The 26,749-nt window shown below is 35.2% G+C and overlaps 1 protein-coding gene across 1 annotated transcript; it reads right to left on the bottom strand.

The window, feature by feature from the left end:
* Positions 1 to 2,825: 2,825 nt before the first annotated feature.
* On the bottom strand, positions 2,826 to 7,677 carry LOC127108129 (auxin response factor 2B). The gene is made up of 14 exons (XM_051045549.1): positions 7,203 to 7,677; positions 7,001 to 7,113; positions 6,663 to 6,758; positions 6,454 to 6,510; positions 6,188 to 6,343; positions 6,010 to 6,094; positions 5,822 to 5,912; positions 5,575 to 5,739; positions 5,335 to 5,454; positions 4,968 to 5,215; positions 3,935 to 4,878; positions 3,668 to 3,858; positions 3,348 to 3,560; positions 2,826 to 3,206 (listed from the first exon to the last, which is right to left on the bottom strand). Exons 1-13 carry the CDS (start codon positions 7,357 to 7,359, stop codon positions 3,389 to 3,391), a joined length of 2,595 nt encoding a protein of 864 aa, XP_050901506.1. The 5' UTR covers positions 7,360 to 7,677; the 3' UTR covers positions 2,826 to 3,206; positions 3,348 to 3,388.
* Between the last annotated feature and the right edge of the window lie 19,072 nt (positions 7,678 to 26,749).

Genomic DNA, 26,749 nt, shown 5'->3' on the forward strand with positions numbered 1-26,749 from the left:
GGTGCTGAAAACTCCAAATGGTTTATTGATTTTAGGCTAAAGGGCATAAAATATGTGAATTATATATTTTAGATTGTCCATGCATCATTATCTATTAAAACCTTTCATAACAAAAATAAGATATGGAATTTGATATCAAGGCGTGATAGTGAAAGAACAATTGACAATGGTGTGGAGTTTACTTTAGAGCCGTTTAATGAATTTTGCATGAAATAATGTACAAAGAGACATAGAATCGTTGTTGACACAATTCAACATATTAATTGACCTGGATGCATAAAAAAATATTTTAGATAGTGTAATGTATATGTTGTTTGAAGTTGGGTTGCCAAAGAGTTTATGGAGTAAGACTTTTGCTATAACAACCAGCTTGATCAACAAATATCCATTCACAAGAATATACTTCGAGACACGTTTAAGTTCTTGAGTGGAAAATCAGTGGACTACTCTAATATGAAGGTCTTTATAATTTTAAAGGTTATGCATATTAAGTAAGACAAATTTATTCCGATGATGTGCAGTGTGAGGGTTAAAAGTTCTGGAAGGTGGGACTTAGAGAATAAAAAAACTATTGTAAGTAGGTATGTTACTTTTGGTGAGACTCGTATGAGAATGAGGTGTAAAAATTAGAGGTGAAGGATTAAGAAAAATTGATGGAGAAAACTAATTTTTTGGGAGGTTCCTACTAGGAAGCTAGAGATAAAGAGGAAGTTAAGGTACATTTTTTAAAATTCTAATAAGGAGAAATTTACAATGGCTCATGATTATCATTTGACTCGTGATAAAATAATGAGGAAAATTATAGCATCTCGGAAATATGGTTGTGTTAACCTTATTTGTTATGCTTTGAATATAACTGAAGGGGTGTAAAACTCAAAATCAAATACTTTAGGGAGGCATTCAAAGGCAAAGGAAGTCAAATATGATTGGAGGTTGTGAATAATAAGATGCATTCACAAATGAAGAGTCATGCTTGTGAGCTTGTGAGATTACCTAAGTAGAAAAGGGTGATTGGATGCAAATGCCTAGATCTAAGTTCAACCATTGCTTGGATTTGATCAAGTTTGATGAATAATTATTCAAACTTTTGAGAGAAAAACAAAAAGTTGATGGTTAAATTGACATTATTGTCAGTTTTGAGGCAAGATGGAGAATAATGGAAGTGTATCTTAAAATCCAAATATAGTAATTGTTTCAGTTTTTCAATAATACTGCACCGAGCACATTGGGTCGCAGGTCAGGCCTAGATATCTTATCTATCAGGGATTCAAGCCTTTTTATAAAAGAGGTTCTCTAAAACGAGTACAAAAGAGTGTAGAAATAAGTGGTCAAATCTAACTTAGAGAGAAGAGTTTCAAGCATTTTTATAAAAGCGGTTCTCTAAAGTAAGTACAAAAGAATGTAGGAATAAGTGGTCAAATCTAACCTTAGAGAGAAGGGTTTCAAGCCTTTTTATAAAAGCGGTTCTCTAAAGTGAGTACAAAAGAATGTAGGCATAAGTGGTCAAATCTAAACTTATAGAGAAGAAGATATTCTCATGATTGATGACTAAGAATTTAAAAATATCTAACAAGATTGTTTTCTTATAATTTTTTTGTAATATCTTATAACAACTCTGAAAATATAGGGAATTAAAGAGTTGTTATTTTCCTCAAAGTATATCAATTTAACCGAATTAAATAGACAAACTGTAGCTTTATTCGCCACATTATTTTATTCTTTTTTTCTTGTATAGATTTACTTACACTATTTAATATATTAATTGATTTTACTCAAAATTATTTATTTCATTTGTTATAATTTTTTGTCTCACATACAACAAAAAATCTTAGTATGGGCAAGTATTATTGTATTTTACAACATTGATCTGAAACAATGTGTGTCTTTGAAGAAGTTTGAGTTACATGAAGCTATAGTGGTGACTTCTCTGATTATTTTGAGAATAACGATATGTTTATAAGAATCAAAAGGCAATATAGATGAATCCATTACTACATCATCACCTCCCTTTATTTTGCACCAATAAGTAAGCAAACTTGAGATTTTCAATTTCATAAATTGAAAAGCTCTTGAATGTCAAAAAAAAAATTAATTTTTTTTTGAAAGTAAATGTAAACAGATAATTATCTATCTCAAGTCTCAACTGTACAATGTTACTGATTTTTTAAAAAACAGTAAAATATAGAGAAAACAAAATATTAATAAAAAATATTAAAAAAAATTTATAGCCAGTTAAAAACAACAAAGTATTAGTTAGAGACATCAGTAAAAAAATCAAATTTACTTAAAAAAAAGTACTGGATATATCTAAAAAAAATCAAGTATCTGCCCAAACATAGTCCCTACTGGAGCCTACATTTTAACCTATAAAAAAAATAATGAATTTTATGGTCCAAATATTGTTAGAATAAAGTACATAACCCATGAAATTACGAGGTCCACAACGTGCTCATATTATAGTGTATGTTTTTTTATAGATCAAAGTACAATAATTTTTTATCAAAATCTATAATGTGACATTCAACGATAGAGCTTTCACAGAATGAAATTTAACCACGCAACCACATTACAAATATACATATATCATAGGACCACACAAAAATATAACTAGTAAACAGTGCCACCACAATTAAACCACCAACAATACTACTAAGATTTTTCATTTTCAAAATCATGCATCAAGATTTTCATACACACGTGTCGATTTTCTACACCGTCCAGCATATTCATAAATTAAATAATTAAACTAATTATATACATTAAGCAAGCAAAATCCAAATTGAATCCATAATAATTAATTTCCACATACTAATTAAAAATAAAAATCAGATAAACCTCCCTTGTATATGATTATGAACTACTACTACTTAATAAAAATAATAATAATAATTACATTAATGGATTCTAGCTTAACTATGAACAAGGTTTAGGATTTGATGAAAAATGCAAGCTATACTATTTATATATACTATAATTGGAAAGTCATATATATAAATATACTACTAACACTAATTCCACGACATGGTCCAAAATCGGATGGAAAACTCTAACTCCATATTCTGATTCCAAACACATACGTTGTTGATGTTGTTCTTGTCTCTTCAGAATTAAAAGTTTCTTGTTCAGGTCATACACTTTTTCTCTAACTGCTTCTGCTTGTCTTTATGACAGTCCTCTCTACTTCTTTCCATTCCAAAGTCCGGAATCTGGATCAAACAAAACGTTGTTCAATGTTTGTATGTTCATAACATAGGCGTTTATACACATGGTAACAACATTAAATGTACTAGGTATTGGTAAGTACTAGGTAGCATTATTGAATGAGGAATTTATCAGTGATGTTGTACCTGGATGATACTAAGAAAATTAAATCTACTAAAGAATGAAATCAAGCATCTGAAGTTGTTTGATTCATCTGACATTTTGTTTCTTGTGCTTCTCCTCCGCCTTCGGTAGCTGAATGATTCTCTTCATTTTTAGAACTCAATGTACCGGGGCTCATTTTCTGAATCTCCTCTTTTGGGTAGATGTAAATCTTGCGTACCATGGCGCAAAACTCCCTGAATTTGAATGAAATGATTATGCAAATAAAGTTATTCTTGAGAATGTGTAAAAATTTGATACGAAAAGGCTAATCAGAGAATCATGAATAGGGATTGATCCTTACTGCCATGGATCATCACCAACAAGCATCATGTCACCCTCATTATCAGTGTAGACAACAAGCCAGTCCTTTTGTGGAGAAACCAATTCGCCTCCGAATTCAAATAGTTGATCCAATTCAGTGACTAGTTCATCATAGTCGTTAAACTTTGTAAGATCAACCGACCTACCAAGAGCGATACCTTTCTTGTGAACCTTAAATGAAAAGCATTTTGTTAATATTTTCTATATGTGTATGTCATCAAAATATATAACAATATAGAATACTTACTTTTGTGCAACTTCGAGCAGAACCATTTTGGGATTTGAGTTGAACATCTTTAAAATGAGATTGAGGAGTTTGCAATAGATTCTCTTGGTCATCAACTGCAACTGGATTTTCTGGCCCTTTTGAGCACTTTGAATGCTCGGACTTCTGATCATTTTCAAATGTATGATGTCGTTGTGATGAAATTTGCATGGGACTAACTGTCTCGCTTGTGCTATTTCTTTGAGATATTGAAGGCTCTTGCATGGTAGGGCTACTGAGAAGCGAGAAGCCGAATAGCTTACATTCGCCGTCTTTGTGTTTTGCAGACTCAGATGTAGTTGCAGATATTTGTTTATGAGGAAGTTCTCTTGAACGAGGACTCTCATATTGAGTTGGAGGTGGCGGCGGCATCAAAAAGTTTCCATGTGGATTTTCAACTTTATGTCCATGAAGCACAGAGTAGTCACCAAAGGCATTGTATCTCATATTACCTTGAACTTGGTACGGTGAATTATCTCCGCCTTGTGGAGAACCTTTCATATTAGAGTGCAAGAAATTGAGCGACAGACCAGGTTGCATTACAGGCCACTGACTAAGCATGTTATGTTTGCCATCGCGATCCAACAAACTTTTCCTAGTGTGGTTGATCAGGTGACCAGTTTGATCGACGAACAACTGTTGGGAAGAATGATCTCCTCTGACACTACCAAACCCTGATAGAAGATCCGAATACGTTGGCTCCTGCCTTGACATTGACATCCAGTTCTCCGATCCATACCTTCTTGAAGTAGAAACAGCATCAATCTTTTCTTCATCATTTGCAGATGGCCACACGACAGACTTCTCTGCAGTATAAGACTCATTACTCTCGGCCAAATTTCCTCTCAAGGTCGATGATTCTTGACCTTGCAAGACCCTTTGATAACCGCTAGTGGGCAAAGGGTCCATGCTTACTTTAGACGATGCTGTCAATCATAAAAAAATATCAGACTTCGCGCAAATACAAGCATTATGCAAAAACGGAACTTCCGGAAACATAAATATCTCACAATACCTTCGCGGGTAAGAACAGAAGAATCTGGAGATGATGGAACAATGTTAGCTCGAGGCCTTTTAGGCCTGGGCATTGGAAGAGGATTTAGAGCTGGAGGAGCAAGAGCAGGCTCTATTTTCCAAGGGGAAACTCTCTCAGGACGAGGTATGTTAGACGTTTCATCCCATCTAACCTTGAGACACCTCCATTTAGATTTAGGCCATCTTTTAGTGTCGGTGTCTTCGATTCCAACGATGGTCCCTGTAAACCTACAAATAAACAAACCAAAACAAAATAAACCATTAGAGGAAGAGAGAAAAACCAGCAAGCAGATGCAAGATTATAATTTAAACAGAGAAAAATACATTATCGTATTAACGATTCATACCTTTGCTCAGGAGCCTCTTCACCCTCAAACCTCATCTTAAACCGCATGCCTATGGTATAATTATTTTTGAGCGACTCCATGTACTGATCATATGGAACAATGAATTCCGCTGGACTGGTCCTGCAAATAGAAAAGGGCAACAATGGTGTAAATAGAAATATAATGAGAAATCAATCAGAGAAACACGGCATGTAACTTAGAAGTTAGAACAGAACATAGTTTTATGAACAAGTTGCATACCGAGGTTTGTAATAGACAGTGAACATGGTCCCTGTCAACACGGCATGCCAAGCAGTTGCAAGAACACCGAGATGCATGCTGTGGCTAGAGATAACCGAGGACGGAACATTACCCTGCTGTCTCATTGCACGCCTAACACCAACTCGAAGCTCCCCATTCTCCCCTCTGGAAATTCCAAAATTAGTCAAAAATGCAAACAGTCGCAAAAACACGAACAAAAATAACATATTCACACGGTTTAGCAAACCTTAGAAATATAAATGCATCTCCAGCAACCAGCCTCTTAGAGCTGACAAAAACACTCCAACCACTTTGCAGCAAGTGTCTACGCGGTTGACCTGAAAACAATTCAATTTCCACATCAGATTCAAACAAAACAAAACCATAGAAGAGAGATAAAAAACTGAAGACGTTAAACGATGAACTAGTAATTACCACGAAAGATGTGTCTAAAACGCCATTCATTTCCATGCAGATCTTTTGCCACCAACTCCTGTGTAGGTGGTTGCTTTGACATGTCCTATCAACAAACAAAAAACACCTCCAAATTCAGCTCTACCTAAAATAAAATGAAACAAAAGAAGAAACAACACAAGGAAAGAAAGAACCAAACCAGCGGAGGAAGACATTCATCGGCATGACGTCTAAGAACAGAAAACCCACCATGGGTACTAGTATCAGAAGCTGTCAATGTTTTACAAAACGAATGAACATGAAACCGCGGAGGAGGAGCAGGAGGAGCTTCTTTCTCAACCGCATTCTCATCTTGCTATAACATCCATCAGATCCACAATCCAAAACAACACAAAAAAACATCAGAACATGTAATGTTTGTTATTCCAAACCAATAGACTCAAGAGAATTAACTTATAAACTAACATTTGGCTGTGGAACCAAAGTCACTTGTGCAAACACCTCATCAGTATCTGGCTCCGCCTACAAAAAAAAATGTAAAAAAAATATATTAATTTAATACAAATTGCACAGTAAAAGAAAAACCCAGGTATATAGTATTTTATTTATTTCTATAAAAATATCTATAAAAATGAAAAAGCAAAGAGAAGAAAAAAAGGAAGAAGAAAAGTTACCTTCAACATAACGTTGATGACCCGACAGAGGATCTTAGGCCGGAGATCGTAAACCGGCATGTGTTGTTCCGACGCTTGATTCGTCGAAGCCTCCACCTAATAATGTATGTAACCACGTTAATTTCACCTTAATCGTCATAATTTTCATAAAACATAACAACACATAAAAGGAAAAAACCCAGATTCTGCAAATTTAGAAGCCAAACGAGTTAACAGTAACAAATCTGAGTTCAGACTCTGAAAGAACCCAACCAACTATCCAACAAACCAGAACATGAACCAAATTATGGGTTAGTGTCGGAAAATAGGTAAAATAATTAAGTTTATATTCATGTCACCTGTTCAATATGTCCCTGAGGAAAATAAAACACAAGCTCTCCTTCTCTTGGAACCGTCACCAACGGTCCCGCACAAGCATGCCATAGCTCTCTGTAAAGTTGAACTTCAGCTTCTGAAAAATCAACAACAAAAACAAAAACATTACAACTTCTGAGAAACAAAAAAACGGTGTCGTTGTCAACGTGTTGTTGTGACTGTTACCTCCTGAAGATGAAGATGAAGAGCCATTTTGACCATCTCCAACACCATCGTTTGTTTCACCTTTTCCATTAACACAATTCCCCTTCATAGAAACCTCTGATGACGCCATGTTATCTCTTCTCTCTCTTTCTTCCTCCAGATCTCTCATCCCAAACATGCAACCTTCATGAAAATTCTTGATCCAAAAACAGAGATTCTCAAAACCTCAAAACCTCGAAACGAAAACGAAAACCAAAGAAACAAACACAAAAAGAACCACCAATTATCAACACAAAACCAAAGCCTTCAATTGACCCTTTCAACTACCCACTTTCTCTCTCTATCTCTCTTATTATATTTCTCTCTCTTATCTTTTTTTTTTTAATCTCTCTGAGATGATAAATAGTTGCAGAGGACCATAACCAGTGTCGGAAGCGAGGACTTTAACTAGACTAGTCAAGTTTTTAACCGCGGTCAAATTGTAACCGGCGATTACCGGTTCACCTGCTTTTATAACAGGCTATAGCAAGTGAAGAAGTTTTCCTGTTAGGGAAACGCAAACAAAGCCATAAATAAAAGGCGGCTCGTTGGAAATATAAGGAGTAGAAATAAACGGAGTTAACAAACGTCAAGTAACTATTGGACGGAACATTTAACGGCGTCTGTCTTAACGGTCGCAGGAAAGTTGTCATGTTTTTATTGGAAAATGGCGTTGTCGTGCTGTGGACGGGCAGTGTAATGGGGTACGGGTAAGAAGGGTGCATTTAACACCACCCGCTTAACTTAACCATAGTTGGTTTTCACTTTTTTTTATATTTTTTTTTTATGGATTCAATTTAATTAATTAATATAATGGTAAAAAAATAAATTTGTATGGGCAGTTTTTTTTTAATTTTAATCCGGTTTGATGCGTTTGGGCAGTAGGGCACCACTGAAACGTGAACAATGAACAGATGTTGTCGCCCCCATTTCCGTCTTTGTGATCTCTTTTCTTATCTTCTCATCAAACATTATTGCCCCTGTATTTGGGTATATTATCACAAGGAAAATGATTTTTCCAACATTCCGTATAGAATGTGAAAAATTATATATTAATTAAATTACAATGGAATCAATAATATAGGTCATTAATAATGTGCCTCTTTTAATTGCAACTTTGCCTTCTTTGATTTTTTCAAACCATTTTAAGTCAGTTACTACTAACTTTTACCAGTATTTCTCAGGTTTATTTTCAAATGTTAATTGTTTTCATAAAAATAAAATTTTAAAAGGCTTATGTGACAAATAATTGATAATAAAAAAATATTGATTATATTGGATTTTTGTGGAAACATAATTTTGTTATGTTTTTTTATTCGTCATAATATTATTTTATATTAAATTAAATAATTTAAAAGAGAAAAATTATTTTTTAAATTTATTAAATAATTAATATATTTGACGTGAATAATGGATTAGATATATTAATTATTCGATAAATTAAAATATTATTTTTCTCTTATACATAAGATTAGAGGAAGTGATTTTTAATGATTTTATAAATAAGAAGCGTAATTTAACATCTTAATTTTGACAAAAAAACATTATTCGCTTGAATAAAACCGAACATGATTTCTTAAACAATATCTTCATTTCGAGTTTTATGAATAGAAAAAAAATATTGAAAATAATGGTTTCATTAAAGGGATCAACCATATTCTTTAGTACAAATTTATTATCAAAGTCAATAGATAGGGTCTATCAATTAAATTGTTATTGTTTCGTTTGAGAATTAGAATTATTATGTTTATCCTTAATGTGATTGCATAGAGTAAACCTGCAAAGTTAGCACTTAAACATCCAAATCAGTTTATGAATAAAGGGGGTAGGATGAATTATGGAGTGAATCGTGTCTTCTCTGATACACATGATGGTATTTACGCAGTGGGTGAACTTTGGATCTTTCTGGTATTAGGCATGTGGTTGGTCCAAAAGAGTTGCCCATAAGGCTTGCTATGACGTGGTACAGGGGAAGTCTTCCAAGGAATTGGGTCGGGTATGTCTTACTGTGATTTATGTTGAAGAGTGGAAAGGGTTTGGAGACATATTCATTAAATGTCAATATCATCATTAAAACATTTCACATGTTTCCTCACGTGTCGCCCTAGGTTTGTAGGTTAGGGCATAACATTTTTCCCTAGAGTGCTCGAGTGCACTCAAGTAACATTGTATTTTTTAGGCATCTTATGGGTCATTAACTCTTTATTTTCCATTTTATTTATTTTTACATTCTTGATTTGCTTTATTCGCTCCATTATATAAAGGTTGTTTTGGTCTTTCAAACAATTTGTGTTCCCTATCATAATTGAAGTTTATATTCTTTCTGAACCATTTATTCTTCTCCTCCTCCAAAGTCCTTGTGATTCATGCTTCTTGTCATATTTCTTTCTTGTATGGGTTTGTCGTCCCCGGTTCACCTCTATTGACATGTTCTTTTTGCCCTTGGTAGTCCATTTGCTTCTCTTCTTATTCATGTACCATCCTATAACACTTTCCCTTTTGTTATTTATATTCCATGGCAACTTAGAAAATGTTCCTAAGAATATAAATGAAGTTGGTGGGGGGATTCTCCAATATCAACGATTTACGAGAACCAAGATGTCCCAAATACATAACTTTTAGAAGTAAACAACCATAATCCTAACTTCATTATGTTGAATGATAGTTATGGATTTGTATGGGGTTCAGTAGAGAGTGGTGGCACTCCTCTCTGTACTTCTGAAGAATGTGGATAGGTGAATTTCGGTAATCTGGATTATAGGGAAGTGGTTATATGTTTTGCCTCTTCCATCAAGTCATATATTGATCCAAATGCAACTGTAGCTACTTGAGATGAGCGACGAGCTCTCTTATTTACCAAAACGTTTATGGTGGCACATAGTCGAGACCTTCGTGATATGGAACTTATAGATCATCTTATTTTTAGGATTAATAATGCAATTTATGATCTGTGTTACCCTTTGCGTAATAATTGGGAATAAATGGTTAAGTATGGATGTGCAGATTTAGTGTCACCGACAAATTTTGGCTTGTACCATTCGGTGGATCCTTATTTGGTAGGAACAAATTCTTTCTTTGATAGTATCGAGAATATGGATGAGGTTCAAATTTAGGTGGGGTCTTCTTTTGATTGGTCAGTCTCACACATTGAGGTTGGTAAGAGGGTATGCAACCATTTTGAAAGATGTTTTGTTCCTTTCTATGAGTGTCTCTTTACTCTACTACAATTCAAGTTGCCTTGTAGTGGGTTTAAGGAGGAATTTCTAAAGTATTTGAACATTACTCCATCACAATTTCATTCGTGTGCCTAGGAATTTGTTATGAATATTAGAAAAGGTGTTGTCCCTTAACTTTTTCTTTAATTTGTTTTCGGTGTCCCATACTTCCAATGATCCCCATCATGGGGAGGAATGATTTCATTTATTCATTTGACTAAGATGTGTGGCGTTTACATGGATAGTTGGAAGAATCTAAAAGATTTGTTTCTCTTGGTGAGCCCCCGGACTTCGAAGACCCACTTCATCCTATGTGAGGTTCCTGACAGATAACCTATTCGGGTTGGTGCTTCCTCCTATTCGTTCATCAAGTGCAAAAGGAAGATCTAGATGTATTGCGTTTGGAATCACTTTAGTCGGGAGTTGCATAATTATGTCGTCTCCTTTGAGATTTTGGCATTAACATAAGTGTCAGCAAAGAAATGCCTAATGACCATCTAGAAGAACCTGATTTCAAATAGGGTAAAGGTCCTGAAAATATAGGGTATTCTATGTAGCAAAGGCGGTTAATCAATATCTATGCGGCCCTGGATGTTGTTGATGCTAAGGGGAGAATATAATTCTTTTGTGAGGAAAGGAAATTTACTTTATACTTGTTTTCGATATTTTTTTAATGTCTACTAGTTAGTTTGCTATTTTGCAGAGACCATGAAGTCCGTTAAGAGTCTTTTTTGAATGAATAAGGTAAAGACAATAATTGTCATTCTCCAGTCCCCTTTGCCTTATCCAGTTCTTACTTCGACAGAGGCAGCGGTTGGCCAGCCTTTTGTTACTAATATTGGTGACCAAACTTTTTTTGTTATTGAAACCTTGTTTGTCTTTAAGAAACAGTTGGCTACCTCTGAACAGGGTGAAAGACGGAGCAAGAAGTCCAACGACACGAAACCTGCTATGTCTAGTGACAATAACAGGTAAAGTAGAGACCAGAATCTATATGGAGAATGAGGGTCGAGCAATAGTTCTAAGTCTTTTGGCTCTGAGGCTGTTGAGATCACTCTTGATGTCTCCAAAGTGATTCATCCCAAATTCCCCACAGTTATACCTCCTCATGTGCCTCGTATTTGTCAAGAGGCACAACCCTATTTCACTAAGTAGGATATTGCATACGTCTAAAGCCTCTCTGATACTGGAAAATTATAGTTGATGATGAAGACCTCCTACCATATGTTTTGTGACACTTCTCTAATTAATCTAGCAGTTGCTAGTTAGAGATAAATATTTGCTTCAATCACTGAGTTAATTTAGATGATCTTATATATGAGTCGAAATGATTAATCATCTTGTTATTGTCACAACTATAATGTCATTCTTAAAAATTATGTGAATTTATTTTACCCTTATTGTTGGTTCTAAGTGTTGGCAGCAATTTTGGTAAAACCTAGAGTGTTCACAAGTTGTCACATGTGTTGTCTTGACATAAGATAACATGTACCTGCATGGTGTTTAAAATGTGATTATGCAGGATTTTACTGAGATGTCAGACCCGATGTCATGACATCTGTATACAGAACATTCAGTCTGAATGTTATGTATTATGTGATTGCGTTTTTAATGCAAATCTATGTATGATTGAAGATATGATTAAACGCGCATTCAATCATTAATTACAACCAGATTTACTTATTTTCCAAAGAGATCTAATCAGCTGTCATGAGAAGATTTGAATGGAAAATAGTTTTAGGGTTTTATGATGTCCAAGCCCAGCCAAATGCTTCTATAAAAAGGACATGGAAAACCTGATTTTATACACAAGAAATATCGAACGAAATATTGAGAGAGAATAAGGGTTTTAGTCTTGTGTGGTCGTGTGAATTGTAAGCCATTCAATTCATCCATAGATGATTGAATTGGTCTGATATTTGAGTTGTAATTTGCCACTCTAAGCTTTTAAGTATGAGTGTGTGTTTACTTGATTAAAGCTTTTAAGTAAGATCAAGTATGTGTCTTTGAAGAGTGTCTTCTTTTCATTGTAATTCTTGGTAGAAGTCACATGGGTAGAGATTAGGTGAAAAGACCTGATTCTATTTAGTGGATTTCCTTCCTGGCTTGGTAGCCCCTAGATGTAGGTGAGTTTGCACCGAACTGGGTTAACAATTGCTTGTGTCTCTTGCATTATTGTTCTTTATCTTTATCTTGTTTGTATTGTTCAGATATTAGTGTCGTGACATTACCTTCGACATCTCATATCTGATACCAGAATTTCACTTATTACTCAAAATTAATGAGTTCTGAAGGTTAAATGACTTTATCTCATCTCTCATATTAAAGACTTAAAGGTTATTTAATATGAAGATGGAGATCAAATGTGTTCAAGCATGTAACTGATATAACTTTCCCATTAAATTCATTGGTAATGTCTCATTTATGGAAGTTCAGACGGTATTGAACAACGCCATTTGTTTTTCATTGGCAAGATGAATACATATTACATAAGAGAAAGATTTCCCATGTAGGGTTTAATATGATATGCCCCTTGTAGGATGTGATAGTATCTCGTAAAGTGCAATGGTATATTGTAGGGCACAATGATACCATAGAGGGCAGAAAGATACCATGTAAGACACAATAAACACGTAGGGTGTATTGATACTCCGTATGATGCAATGATATTATGTAGGCTATAGTGATAGCCTGTATGGTGTAATGATATCTAGTAGGATACAAAGATACCCCATAAGACGCAACAATAAAATGCATGTCACAACGATACCCCATATGGAATAGTGACACTTCAAAGTTATGTGCTCAACTCCTAGCGCTTTCAAGATGGGTTTATATGACATCTTTCATCCTTTATTGGTGATTCGCTAGTGTTTTAATTTTCACGTGATAACTCTGTTACTTTTGACCATTAAGATTCACCTAATTTGTTTATAATTATGCAATGTGATCAACTGATGCCCTAAATAGTTATAAAAAACAATTAGCTTTGAATCATTCATCATGATTGTTAATTTTTAAAATATAAAATATAAGGCAACATATAATATGAAATATAATGACAAATCACATTATGATGAATAATTAATTATTACAAAACTAAAAAGTTAAGAAGTAATTTATGCATACATCCATTATTTTTCAATTATCAACGAGTTTCTCCTTTTTTTTTTTAGAATTTAAATTTTATCAACTATTTAATGTTTATTTTGTTGTCCCTTCCTCAAAACCTGGAAAATCATGATCATGGTATATTAGATTTTGGATTCGACACCTAGATTTTTTTTACTGCAACTTGAATCTCCTTTGTTACCGGTAAATTATCTACAGGAATATCAAAAGTATTAGGTCCAAATCCAACTAACCACATAATTTATAAATGTATAAATCATCATTAAATTAGATTACTTTGTAAAATAAGGTGTCAATCACTTTATTTTCAAAATAATATATAAGAAATGAAAAATTGATTTAAATATGTGTCAATATTTATTATTTTCACAATAAAAAATCTAAAAATGACTTCCTTTATTAAGGATTTACATATAAGAATTATTTAAATGATAAAATATAATTATTTTATTCCTTCATAATTTATCTACTTTTTTTACCATATATATATATATATATATATATATATATATATATATATATATATATATATATATATATATATATATATATATATATATATATATATATATATATATATAATATATATATATATATATATATATATATATATATATATATATATATATATATATATATTGCAATTTTAAAGATGTTAGCATTATCTATTTAGTTGTAAAATGGTTAAGGTGCGTCATATTTATTACTATACATTTTGTATCTTTTCCATTTTTCAATACCCATAATTCTCGCAATTGTCGGTGAAATAGTATGACTCCAACACGCTTAAACCTCTTCGAAAACTTTTGATGATTCGAGTTACTGACTCTGTGATTCCATCATATATTACAATTTTAAGGGTGTAAGCATTATGTGCTTGGTTGTAAAAGGGTTGAGGTACGTCATAGTCATGACTATGAATTTGGTATCTTCTTCAATTTTCAATACCCATGATTTTCGCAACTGTCGGTGAAATAGTTTGACTCCAACACGCCTAAACATCTTCAAAAACTTTTGATAATTCAAGTTACAGACTCCATGATTCCATCATATATTACAATTTTAAAGGTGTAAGCATGATGTGGTCGGTCGTAAAAGGGTTGAGGTACGTCATGATTATAGTTATACATTTGGCACTTTCTTCAATTTTCAATATTCATAACTTTTGCAACTATCAATGAAATAGTATGACTCAAACACGCCTCAACCTCTTTAAAAACTTTTCAGTGATTTGAGTTACCGACTTCATCATTCCACCACGTGTTAGTGTGGCTATTATACTTAGTCGAATCATAAATCTATAGTGGGTTGAAAGTTGTTCTTCTCTGACAGGCGTGACCAATACCTTATTTTAGTAGCCATGTATATTTCCCTAAGAAAAGTTCCATGACCATTATCATTTTTAATTATTAACATTATGAGTATTTTATATTACTATGTTATTAACAATCTTTTGAGATTCTCAATTAAAATTAAATGATACTTAGGGTAAAAATTAAGTTTGATTTATGGTAACAATTTCCAAGTGGTAAAAGGAGTCACACCACGTTTAAATCATGGGCGTTATAGATAAACCAATTAAAATGTATCAAGTAATTAAACTATAATGCTTATATAAAAGCTTGACCATATTCATTTTTCAGATACATTGTGGTGACATAAAATGAACGTATCTTTTTCTATTTTTATAAAAGTTATACCTAAAAAACAATTTTGTCATGCTATAATAAACAAGACAACAAGCAAAGTAAGAATATATACCATATTTATATTTATTATCATGTCCATCATAAAACAATTTTAACTTTTTGGATACAAACTAATTGTCTTTCACAACTTCAGAATTTTTGAAACTTGAAAAATAGTTCGAAAACTAATAGTTATCCCCTATCACAAATTATAGGCGGCATAATAATTTGTGTTCTCGTCAATCAAATGAATATTCTTAATAATGTTTCGCTTGATATCGAACAAATTATAAGGTGCAAATAAAATAAGATATCAAAACTCTTACGATGATATATCATTCAAGACCAATATTAGAAAATAAAATGGTATATGTACGGTCGCATTGCGAAAAGTACTCTAGTGCATCATACACTCAATATATAATAGAGTCGTAACTAAATTTAATTAATTTTAAAAGAATGGGAAAATATCAATAAAACCCAAGGGGAAGAGAAACAGGGTAAGTAAGTCGGTTATGCAAGGGGAATATTAGAATCCTTCACACCCATTATACTCAACGAGAATAATTTTGATTGTTCTTTGCGCAGATGGATGTTATTATCTAAAGGTTACTTGCGATTGGTTTTAATTAAGGGGGGAAATAATTAATTAATTAATATACTCACCAAGGATCCAAACCCTCGTGCCTACATATTTTCATAATGTAATAAAAAAATCAAAGCTTTGTGGTTCGTGGTAGAAAACTACATATTTGTTGGTTATTTTTAGGGAACAATGTTTTATTCGTATCCTATAAGTGTTTTAACGTTAGCTGATTCGATCCTAGTTCGAATATTTTTAGTTTTTAGTCTGACTACTAAGGAATGAATTATAAATGTTCTTTTATGAAAAGGATTATTTGGGTCATGAACTGGAAAGGTTTATGAATGTGGTGAAGGGGTTGCTTGGATCAAGAGTGTATTATTAGAACCCATAACGAGGTGTCTGAAACAAGAGTGTGGTATTTAATTATACATGGTGATAAACTAATGTCGAGTTGTAGGGTTTTGTCTAGATTAGGGGATCAATACCTACAAAAGGGATTTTCCTAAACACTGGGTCTGACAAAGGAAACATGTAACAAGTGGCTTGCCTAAGCACTGAGACTCACAAGGTAAGCATGCAAGAGATGAGAGTTTACCTAAGCATTGGTTCTGGCAAGGCAAATATGCATGAGAAGGGTTTGTCTAAGCATAGGGTATGATAAGACAGACATGTAAAAAAAGGGTTTGCCTAAGCCTGAGTCTCACAAGGCAGGCATGATAAAAAATGAGAGGTTTGCCTAAGTCATGGTCTCACAAGGCAAAAATGCATGAAAGTGGTTTGTCTAAGCATTGGGTATGACAAGATAAACATGTAAAAAGGGGGGTCTGCCTATGCTTGAGTATCACATGGTAGACATGCATTAAAATGAGGGGTTTTCCTAAGCCTAAGTCTCACAAGGCAACATGCATGAAAAGGGTTTGTCTAAGCATTGGGTATAACAAGACAAACATGTAAAAAGGGGGGTCTGCCTGAGCTTGGGTCTCACAAGGTAGACATGCATGAAAATGAGGGGTTTGCCTAAGCCTGAGTCTCATAAGGCAAACATGCATAAAAAGGGTTTGTCTAAGCACTGGGTATGGCAAAATAAACATGTAAAAAAGAGGGTCTGCCTAAGCCTGAGTCTCACAAGGCAAACATGCATGAAAAGGGGTTTTAACCATGAGAAGGTGATTAAACCAAAAAGAGATGTATGGTTCAAAGATGAGTGTTTAACCAAGAGAAGGTGATCAACCATATTCTTTAGTACAAATTTGTTATCAAAGTCAATAATGAATGTCCATCAATTAAATTGTTATTGTTTCGTTTGAGAATTAGAATTATTATGTTTATCCTTAATGTGATTGCATAGAATAAACTTGCAAAGTTAGCACTTAAACATCCAAATCAGTTTATGAATAAAGGGGGTAGAATGAATTATGAAGTGAATCGTGTCTTTTGTGATACACATGATGGTATTTATGCAGTGGGCGAACTTTGGATCTTTCTGGTATTAGGCATGTGGTTGGTCCAAAAGAGTTGCCCCTAAGGCTTGCTATGACGTGGTGCAGGGGAAGTCTTCCAAGGAGTTGGGTCGGGTACGTCTAACTGTGATTTATGTTGAGGAGTGGAAAGGGTTTGGAGACATATTCATCAAATGCCAATATCATCATTAAAACATTTCACATGTTTCCTCGCGTATGGCCCTAGGTTCGTAGGTTAGGACATGGCATTTTCGCCTAGAGTGCTTGAGTGCACTCAAGTATCATTATATTTTTAGGCATCATATGGGTCATTAAATCTTTATCTTCCATTTGCTTTCTTTTTTCATTCTTAATTTACTTTACTCTCTCCATTATATAAAGGTTATTTTGGCCTTTCAAACAGTTTGTGTTCCCTATCATAACTGAAGTTTCTTTTCTTTACGAACCATTTATTCTTCTTCTCCTCCAAAGTCCTTGTGATTCATGCTTCTTATAATATTTCCTTCTTGTATGGGTTTGTCGTCCCCGGTTCATCTCTATTGACATGTTCTTCTTGCCCTTGGTAGTCCATTCACTTCTCTTCTTATTCATGTACCATCCAATAACACTTTCCTTTGCATTTGTTATTTATATTCCATGGCAACTTAGAAAATGTTCCTAAGAATATAAATGAAGTTGGTGGGGGAATCTCCAATATCAACGATTTATGAGAACCAAGATGTCCCAAATACACAACTTTTAGAAGTTAACGACCATAATCCTAACTTTATTATGTTGAATGATAGTTATGGATTTGGATGGAGTTCAGTAGAGAGTGGTGACAGTCCTCTCGGTACTTCTGAAGAATATAGAGAGGTGAATTTCGGTAATCTAGATTTTAGGGAAGTGGTTATATGTTTTGCCTCTTCCATCAAGTCATATACTGATCCAAATGCATCTATAGCTACTCGAGATGAGTGACGAGCTCTCTTTTTTACCAAAACTTTGTGGCACATAGTCGGGACCTTGGTGATATGGAACTTAGAGATCGTCTTGTTTTTAGGATTAATAATGCAATTTATGATCTGCGTTACCCTTTGCATAATAATTAGGAAGAAATGGTTAAGCATGGACGTGCAGATTTAGTGTCACCGACAAATTTTGGCTTGTACCATTCGGTGGATCCTTATTCGATGGGAATAAATTCTTTCTATGATAATATCGAGAATATGGATGAGGTTCAAATTAAGGTGAGGCCTTCTTTTGATTGGTCAGTCTCACACATTGAGGTTGGTAAGAGGGTTTGCAACCATTTTGATAAATGTTTTGTTCATTTCTATGAGTGTCTCTTTACTCTACTACAGTTCAAGTTGCCTTTGCAGTGGGTTTAAGGAGGAGTTTCTAAAGTATTTGAACATCACTCCATCATAATTTCATTCATGTGCCTATGCATTTGTTATGAATACTAGAAAAAGGTGTTGTCCCTTAACATCTTTAATTTTTTTTCAGTGTCCCATACTTCCAATGATCCCCATCATGGGGAGGAATGATTTCATTTATTCATTTGACTAAGATGTTTGGCATTTACATGGATAGTTGGAAGAATCTAAAATATTTGTTTCTCTTGGTGAGCCCTCAGACTCCGAAGACCCACTTCTTCTTATGTGAGATTCCTGACATATAACCTATTCGGGTTGGTGTTTCCTCCTATTCGTTTAGTAAGTGCAAAAGGAAGATCTAGATGTATTGAGTTTGGAATCACTTTAGTCGGGAGTCGCATGATTATGTCATCTCCTTTGAGATTTTGACTTTAGCATAGGTGTCAGCAAAGAAATGCCTAATGAGCATCCAGAAGAACCCGATTTCAAATAGGGTAAAGGTCTTGAAAACATGGGGTATTTTATGTAGCAAAGGAGGTTAATCAATATCTATGCGGTCCTGGATGTTGTTGATGCTAAGGGGAGAATATAATTCTTTCGTGAGGAAAGGAAATTTACTTTATACTTGTTTTCTATATTTTTTGCATGTGTACTAGTTAGTTTGCTCTTTTGTAGAGACCATGAAGTTCGTCAAGAGTCTTTTGTGAAAAAATAAGGTCAGGACACTAACTGTCATTCTCCAGTCCCTTTCGCCTTATCCAGTTCTTACTCCGACAGAGACAGCGGCTGGCCAGCCTTTTGTTACTAATATTGGTGACCAAACTTTTTTTATTGTTGAAACCTTGTTCATCTTTAAGAAACGGTTGGATACCTCTGAATTGGGTGAAAGACGGAGCAAGAAGTCTAACGACACGAAACCTGATATGTCTAGTGTCAATAACAAGCAGAGTCGAGACCAAAATCTATATGGAGAATAAGGGTGGAGCAATAGTTCTAAGTCTTTTCGCTCTGAGGCTGTTGGGATCACTCTGAAGGAGAAGGGCGATCCAAAATGCAGCGGGATTTAAAATTTCTCCTTTAATGATCCTTACGAATGGGCATGATCAGTGATAGAATCGTTACCTCTTGTGGCGATTATAACCTTTGATGCAGATCTACGGAGCGATCACGAACATTGAACGATGACAACGCCTTTACTCAGTCCACACGAACGGATTCCTTCAATCTCAGTGCTAGCTGCTACGAATGAAGGCTTTGAGTGAGAAAGAGAGAGAGAGAAACGAAATTGCAACTTCTAAAGGCTTCTACACAAGGGTTCTATTTATAGAACCACTTGTGTGGGCTTCAAGCTAAAAAGCCCACTTAAGTGTATGTGGCCCATATCTTATAATATGTCAAATTCACTTAAGCGCGTGGTACCTTACCATATTTCGTATTCTACTTAAGTACACCGTACCTTACGATGTTCTACAATTCACTTAAGTGCACCGTACCTTACGGTGTTCCTTAGTTACTCTATCTCTCATCAATCCGTCCTTTGTGTGTGACCCTGTAGGTTTTCGCGGCATTGGCAATTATATTAAATCACGTATTTAACATAATAAACAGTGAGCGATATCTAGCAACACATCACTGCTACCCAAGACACAAAAATGTCATGTGATCTGACAAATCCTTATGTGATAATACTAATGTGCACAATTACCCTTTTTGCCCTTATGTCTATATTGAACACAAGGCATAGACCGTGTCATCCTTGTCCAGTTCAATATTGGGCCCATAGACATTTATCCTGTTACGCAGGATGGGCAAATTCCATCTAGGTCACTCATGTCCCTTAGCATGCTTCGTGGAGTATCCATCAATTGTCTTTATGGTCATCCAATTATGGACAACGTTTGATCAACAATAAGGCACTCGACTCTACATCTAGGGTCCATAGTGGTTTCAGGTCGAAGGGTGGTATACACCATTATCATCATGAGAATAACTTATGACACTTTGCATAACATTCTATATAGTATTCTCATAGCGGGTCAATCCAGTATAAATATTACTCTTAATATTCATACCTATGTTTAAGACTTGATAACTCCTTATCCATGATCCATGAGATGTGATCATCAGTCTATAAACATAATAGTCTTCATGCTTTAATGTTATCCCACTTCACAATAAAGCTCGACTACAGATACTTTAAGAATAGTGTCCTTATGTTTAATGTGATCTCATGATTAAGTCATACTTGATACATTAAATGAACTAGCTATTCTAGGGACTTTATTAAACAAACATAATAAAGAAAAGCCTATTATTATTAATAAATAATTCGATACAAGTACCAAAAGTATTGGCCTCTAGGGCTTACACCAACAATCTCCCACTAGCACTAGAGCCAATCAGGCATTCCCCTAATGCCCATAGATCTAGTATGGCCATCATGCTTCTGCTGCGCAAGAGGCTTTGTCAGTGGGTCAGCAATATTGTCAAGTGTAGGTACTCTGCATATTTTCACATCTCCTCTATCTATTATCTATCGAATGAGGTGATAACGCCTAAGTATGTGTTTGGATTGTTCGTGAGATCTAGGCTTCTTAGCTTGTGCGATAACACCATTGTTATCACAATATAGACCAATGGGATCCACAATGCTAGGAACTATGCCAAGTTCACTAATGAACTTTTTGATCCAAACAACTTTCTTTGCTGTACTTGAGGCAACAATATACTCGGCCTCGGTTGTAGAATCAACAACTGTATCTTGCTTTGAACTTTTCCAGCTCATAGCGCCACCGTTTAAGCAAAACACATAACCAGATTGCGATCTAAAGTCATCCTTATCTGTCTGGAAGCTAGCATCGGTGTATCCAATTACAGCCAACTCTTCCTGACCTCCATATATCAAGAATGAGTCCTTAGTCCTTCTCAAATACTTAAGGATATTCTTGACAGCTACCCAATGAGCATCACCAGGATCAGATTGGTACCTACTCGTTGCACTTAAAACATACGAGACATCTGGTCGAGTACATAACATGGCATACATGATAGATCCTATTGCATATGCATATGGAATCTTATTCATGTGATCCCTTTCTTCTTTAGTTGAAGGGGATTATGTTTTTGATAGACACAGGCCATGTTGCATAGGTATGAATCCTTTCTTGGAATCATGCATATTAGAGCGTCTCAGCACTTTATCTACGTACGTACTCTAACTTAGGCCAAGCAGTTTTTGTGAGCTATCTCTATAGATTCTGATTCCTCATATATAGGTTGCTTCACCTAGGTCCTTCATAGAAAAACATTTCCCCAACCAAGACTTTACTTGTTGCAGGGCAGGGACATTATTTCCAATGAGTAATATGTCATCTACATATAATACCAGGAAAACGATCATGCTCCCACTAACCTTCTTGTAGACACAAGGCTCATCTTCGTTCTTGATGAATCCATATTGTTTTACCGTTTCATCAAAATGAAGATTCCAGCTTCTGGAAGCTTGCTTCAATCCATAGATTGATCTTTGTAACTTACATATCTTTTGGGCTTCTTCTGGTATGTCAAATCCTTTAGGTTGTGTCATGCACACATCCTCAAGAAGATTCCCATTAAGGAAAGCAGTTTTGACATCCATCTGCCATATTTCATAATCATGATATGCAGCGATAGCAAGTAAAATCCGAACAGATTTAAGCATTGCAACTGGTGAAAAGGTTTCATCATAGTCAACCCCATGAATTTGTTTATATCCTTTTGCAACCAGTCTTGCCTTATAGGTATGTACCTTACCATCCATGTCAGTTTTCTTTTTGAAGACCCACTTGCATCCTATAGGGTTAACTCCTACAGGAGGCTCTACCAAGGTCCAAACTTGGTTTGTGTACATGGAATCCATTTGAGATTTCATGGCTTCTAACTTCTCAGACTCGGGACCAGTTATGGCCTCTTGGTAGGTCACAGGCTCATCTTGATCCATGAGTAATACATCACCTTGATCAGTTATGAGATATCCATATCTCTCAGGTTGGTGACGCATCCTGCTTGACCTACGGTGGTCTTGTTCTACTTGAGCAGGCTGCTCTTCCACAACTACTTGTGTTTCCTGCTCTAATTCCTCCATATGTGTATTGATGCTTTGTGATTCTTGAATTTCTTCAAGCTCTACTTTCCTCCCACTGATTCCTTTGGAAATAAAATCCTTTTCTAGGAAAACTCCAGTTCGAGCGACAAACACTTTGCCCTCAGAAGGATTGTAGAAGTAATACCCTCTTGTTTCTTTAGGATACCCCACAAATAAGCATTTGTCAGATTTGGGCTCAAGATTAGTTGAAATTTGTCGTTTCACATAAACTTCGCAACCCCAAATCTTCATGTAAGACATATGTGGTTTCTTACCACTTCATATCTCATATGGTGTCTTCTCAACCTTTTTGGATGGAACACGGTTAAGTGTGTAAGCTGCTGTCAATAGTGCATGTCCCCAAAAAAGAGTTTGGAAGATCGGCGTGACTCATCATGGATCGGACCATGTCTAATAGGATTCAATTTTTTCTCTCAGATACACCATTCCATTGGGGTGTTCCAGGAGGAGTAAGTTGGGATAGGATCCCACACTCTTTCAAATGGTCATCAAACTCTAGGCTTAAATACTCACCACCTCGATCTGATCGAAGAGTTTTAATATTCTTTCCTAGTTGGTTTTGTACTTCATTCTTGAATTCCTTGAACTTTTCAAAGGACTCTGATTTGTGTTTCATTAAATACACATAACCATATCTACTGAAATCATCAGTAAATGTGATGAAGTATTGAAAACCTCCTCTGGCTGGTATGTTCAGTGGTCCACATACATCAGTATGTATGAGGGCCAAAAGATCATTAGCTCTTTCACCTTTTTCCTGTGAATGGAGACTTTGTCATCTTTCCAATTAAACAAGATCTGCATGTCTCATATGATTCATAATCAAAAGAGTCCAAGAGTCCATCTTTATGGAGTTTGGAAATGCGTTTCTCATTTATGTGGCCTAATCGACAATGCCAAAGGTAAGTTGGATTTAACTCATTAGGTTTCATCCTTTTAGTATTAATGTTATAAATAGGCATTTCAAGATCAAGGACATATAGTCCATTGTTCATTTGTGCAGTAGCATAGAATATTTCATTCAAATAAATTAAGCAACAGTTGTTCTTTATTATAAATGAAAAACCAAACCTGTCCAAACAAGAAACATAAATAATATTCCTGCTAATTGCAAGTACATAATAACAGTTCTCTAACTGAATTATTAAACCACTAGGTAAAGTCAATACATAAGTTCATACAGCTAAAGCAGCAACCTTTGCTCCATTGCCAACTCGTAGGTCAACTTCACCTTTTGCCAAATCTCTACTCCTTTTTAGTCCCTGCACATTGGTACAAATGTGAGAACCGCATCCAGTATCTAATACCCATGATGCAGAAGTAGATAAATTAATTTCAATAACAAAAATACCTGAAGTTGAAGTCTCTACTCCATTCTTCTTATTTTCCAGGTACTTTGGGCAGTTTCTCTTCCAGTGTCCAGTCTTACCGCAATGGAAGCAGGTGCCTTCTTTTGCTATGCCTCCATTAGGCTTCAAAGCAGCAACAATGGGTTTGGGTTTGGCAACTTCCTTGCCTTTCCCTTTATCACCCTGCCTGGTGGGCCTTTTGTTCTGTCTCTTTCCGTTTCCGATCATCAGAATGGACTTCCCTTTTGACTTCAGATTCTGCTCAGCAGTTCTTAACATGGCTAGCAGTTCAGGAAGAGATGTGTCCATATCATTCATATTGAAATTTAGGATAAATTGACTGGATCAATCTGGCAACGATTGCAAGATCAAATCAGTCGCAAGTTCCTTTCCGAGGGGAAAACCCAACCTCTCAAGGTTTTCCACATACCCAATCATCTTGAGCACATGGGGACCTACAGGGGCTCCCTCAGCTAACTTGCCTTGAAAAAGGGCTTTTGAAACTTCAAACCTTTCATGCCTTGCTTGCTCTTGATAGAGCATCTTCAGGTGTTCGATCATATCGAACGCTACCATGTTCTCATGTTGCTTTTGCAACTCTGAGTTCATGGTAGCTAGCATGAGACAAGCAGTTTCATTGGCATCATCGACATGCTTCTTATAAGCATCTCTTTCCGCCTTAGGTGCAGAACTAGGAGGTTCCTCTTCAGGAACAGGTTTCTCCAAGACATACAACTTTCTATCATGTTTGAGGATAATCCTCAGATTTCGGTGCCAATCCAGAAAATTTATCCCAGACAATTTTTCCTTGTCAAGGATTGATCGCAAAATGTTGTTAGAGGTGTTTGTTGTCATGGTAATCTACATGAAAATAATGAAAATATAAGTATCAATAACATATTTAATTAGGCCTTTAATTAAATATGCTCCCACTATTTTACTCAAAACAAATGACCCTCACCATTTGATTCGGAAAATCCCGTTGGAAGATTTTCTAGTTGGTCGAGATCCATATTTCACTTTGTTTTAAGTCCGCGTAGGCGGATTACACAAAACTAGGTTATTTAGGTAGGAACTCTTTCCAATTGTATCTAATACAACTTGTAAGACCCCAATTTTGTCCCTGAGATCCCTCATGGCCTCATATCATATCATTGCATAGCCTCAAGGATCATTGGACACCTTGCTTCCTTCCCTGTGGATGGGTTATCTTTTTGAGTGGTTCTTGATCACCAAGCATTCTTTGCATTTATATATCATTTGCTTTTCTTTTAATCACTAACCAAAAGTACAAAAATATGTCATCTAACCTTTGTTTTGCAGATGAAGCAATAACAGGTCAAAGCAATTAAAGGCATTCATTAAGCAATAGATGGTGGTCATTCTTGAGATTTGGACCCCACAATCATTCACAAGAGTTCATATGAGTTATGATGTCATTTTGAAACAAAATCCCAAGTGGTAGAGGCTTGAATCTCATCAGAACATTTTCAGGTCATCTGAGGACCTAGAAAGTCAACTGCAAAGTCAACTGTAGATTTGGAGGTGGGAAGTGATTAGAAATACTTCATTCATGTTCAAACAAGTCTCATTTGACATTTCAAACACTCACATTGGAGAATTTGAGGTCCAGTCAAAAATTTCCCAAAATAGAAAGTGACCTATAATTTGAACTTTCCAAAAATGGAAGGGTTTTGGACCAACTTCAACTCCATCTTACATCATTAAAAAAGCTTCAAATGAAATTTTGTTGAACATGAAAGTTGTAGATCTTTCTCTCCCATTTCCAAAATGTCCAAGATCATGAGCATATGATGTGTGGTTGAGGAGATATGATCCAATCATTGCCAAGTATGCATGGGACTTCAAATGGCCATATCTTTTGAACCAAGGCTCCAATTTTGGTGGTTCTTTTTGCATTTTGTTCATCATGACATGCACTTTCCAAATATCTCATTACATGGCATGAATTTCACTTGCATGATCATATGCTCATTCATGAAGTTTTTGAAGGAAAATTTCTAAAATCAATTTGGTTGATCATATGCATGAAATACCAATTCCAAAGTGTGCATGGGCCTTTTTTAAGTGGATTTGGGTCAGCATAATGCACTGTTCACGCATGCACCTCATGCATGAGGTGAAAACACCAATTTGTGCACACACCTTGCAACTTGCTAATCTCACTTAGCTTTGGCTTAAACATGTTTTCAGAATGATTAGCAAGGCATATATAATGATAATCACAACTGCATTTGGCATTAACAACAACTTTCAGATCTAGATCTAGAAATTGATCAAAATTTTCTCTCATCAAGAACTTGCAATTTTCTCACACAAAAGCATTTTCTCTTGTTGGAATCATGATCATGAAGCATTTCTGAGCAAGATTGGACGTGGACTTAGAGCAATTCGTGCCATATTTGATCATACATGAAGCTTGAAGGTTAAATGGAGATTTCAAAATCAACTGGATTCGTGCTTGTTTGAGCTTCAATTTTTTCCATCAATCATCTCCACAAGCATTATAGAGGAGCTTTGGATCATTACCAGCCTTGGATAGTGCAGTTCAAAGGTTCTGCTCTTCAAGAGGTTAA

The sequence above is a fragment of the Lathyrus oleraceus genome, chromosome 7, assembly GCF_024323335.1.
Source record: "Lathyrus oleraceus cultivar Zhongwan6 chromosome 7, CAAS_Psat_ZW6_1.0, whole genome shotgun sequence".
NCBI classification, from domain to species: Eukaryota; Viridiplantae; Streptophyta; class Magnoliopsida; order Fabales; family Fabaceae; genus Lathyrus; species Lathyrus oleraceus.

Coding starts and splice junctions, on each gene's coding strand:
- LOC127108129 (XM_051045549.1), bottom strand. CDS start 7,359: ATGTTTGGGATGAGAGATCTGGAGGAAGAAAGAGAGAGAAGAGATAAC. Junction 7,114..7,202: donor TTCATCTTCATCTTCAGGAG/GTAACAGTCACA, acceptor TTGATTTTTCAG/AAGCTGAAGTTCAACTTTAC. Junction 3,859..3,934: donor CTGCTCGAAGTTGCACAAAA/GTAAGTATTCTA, acceptor TTTTCATTTAAG/GTTCACAAGAAAGGTATCGC.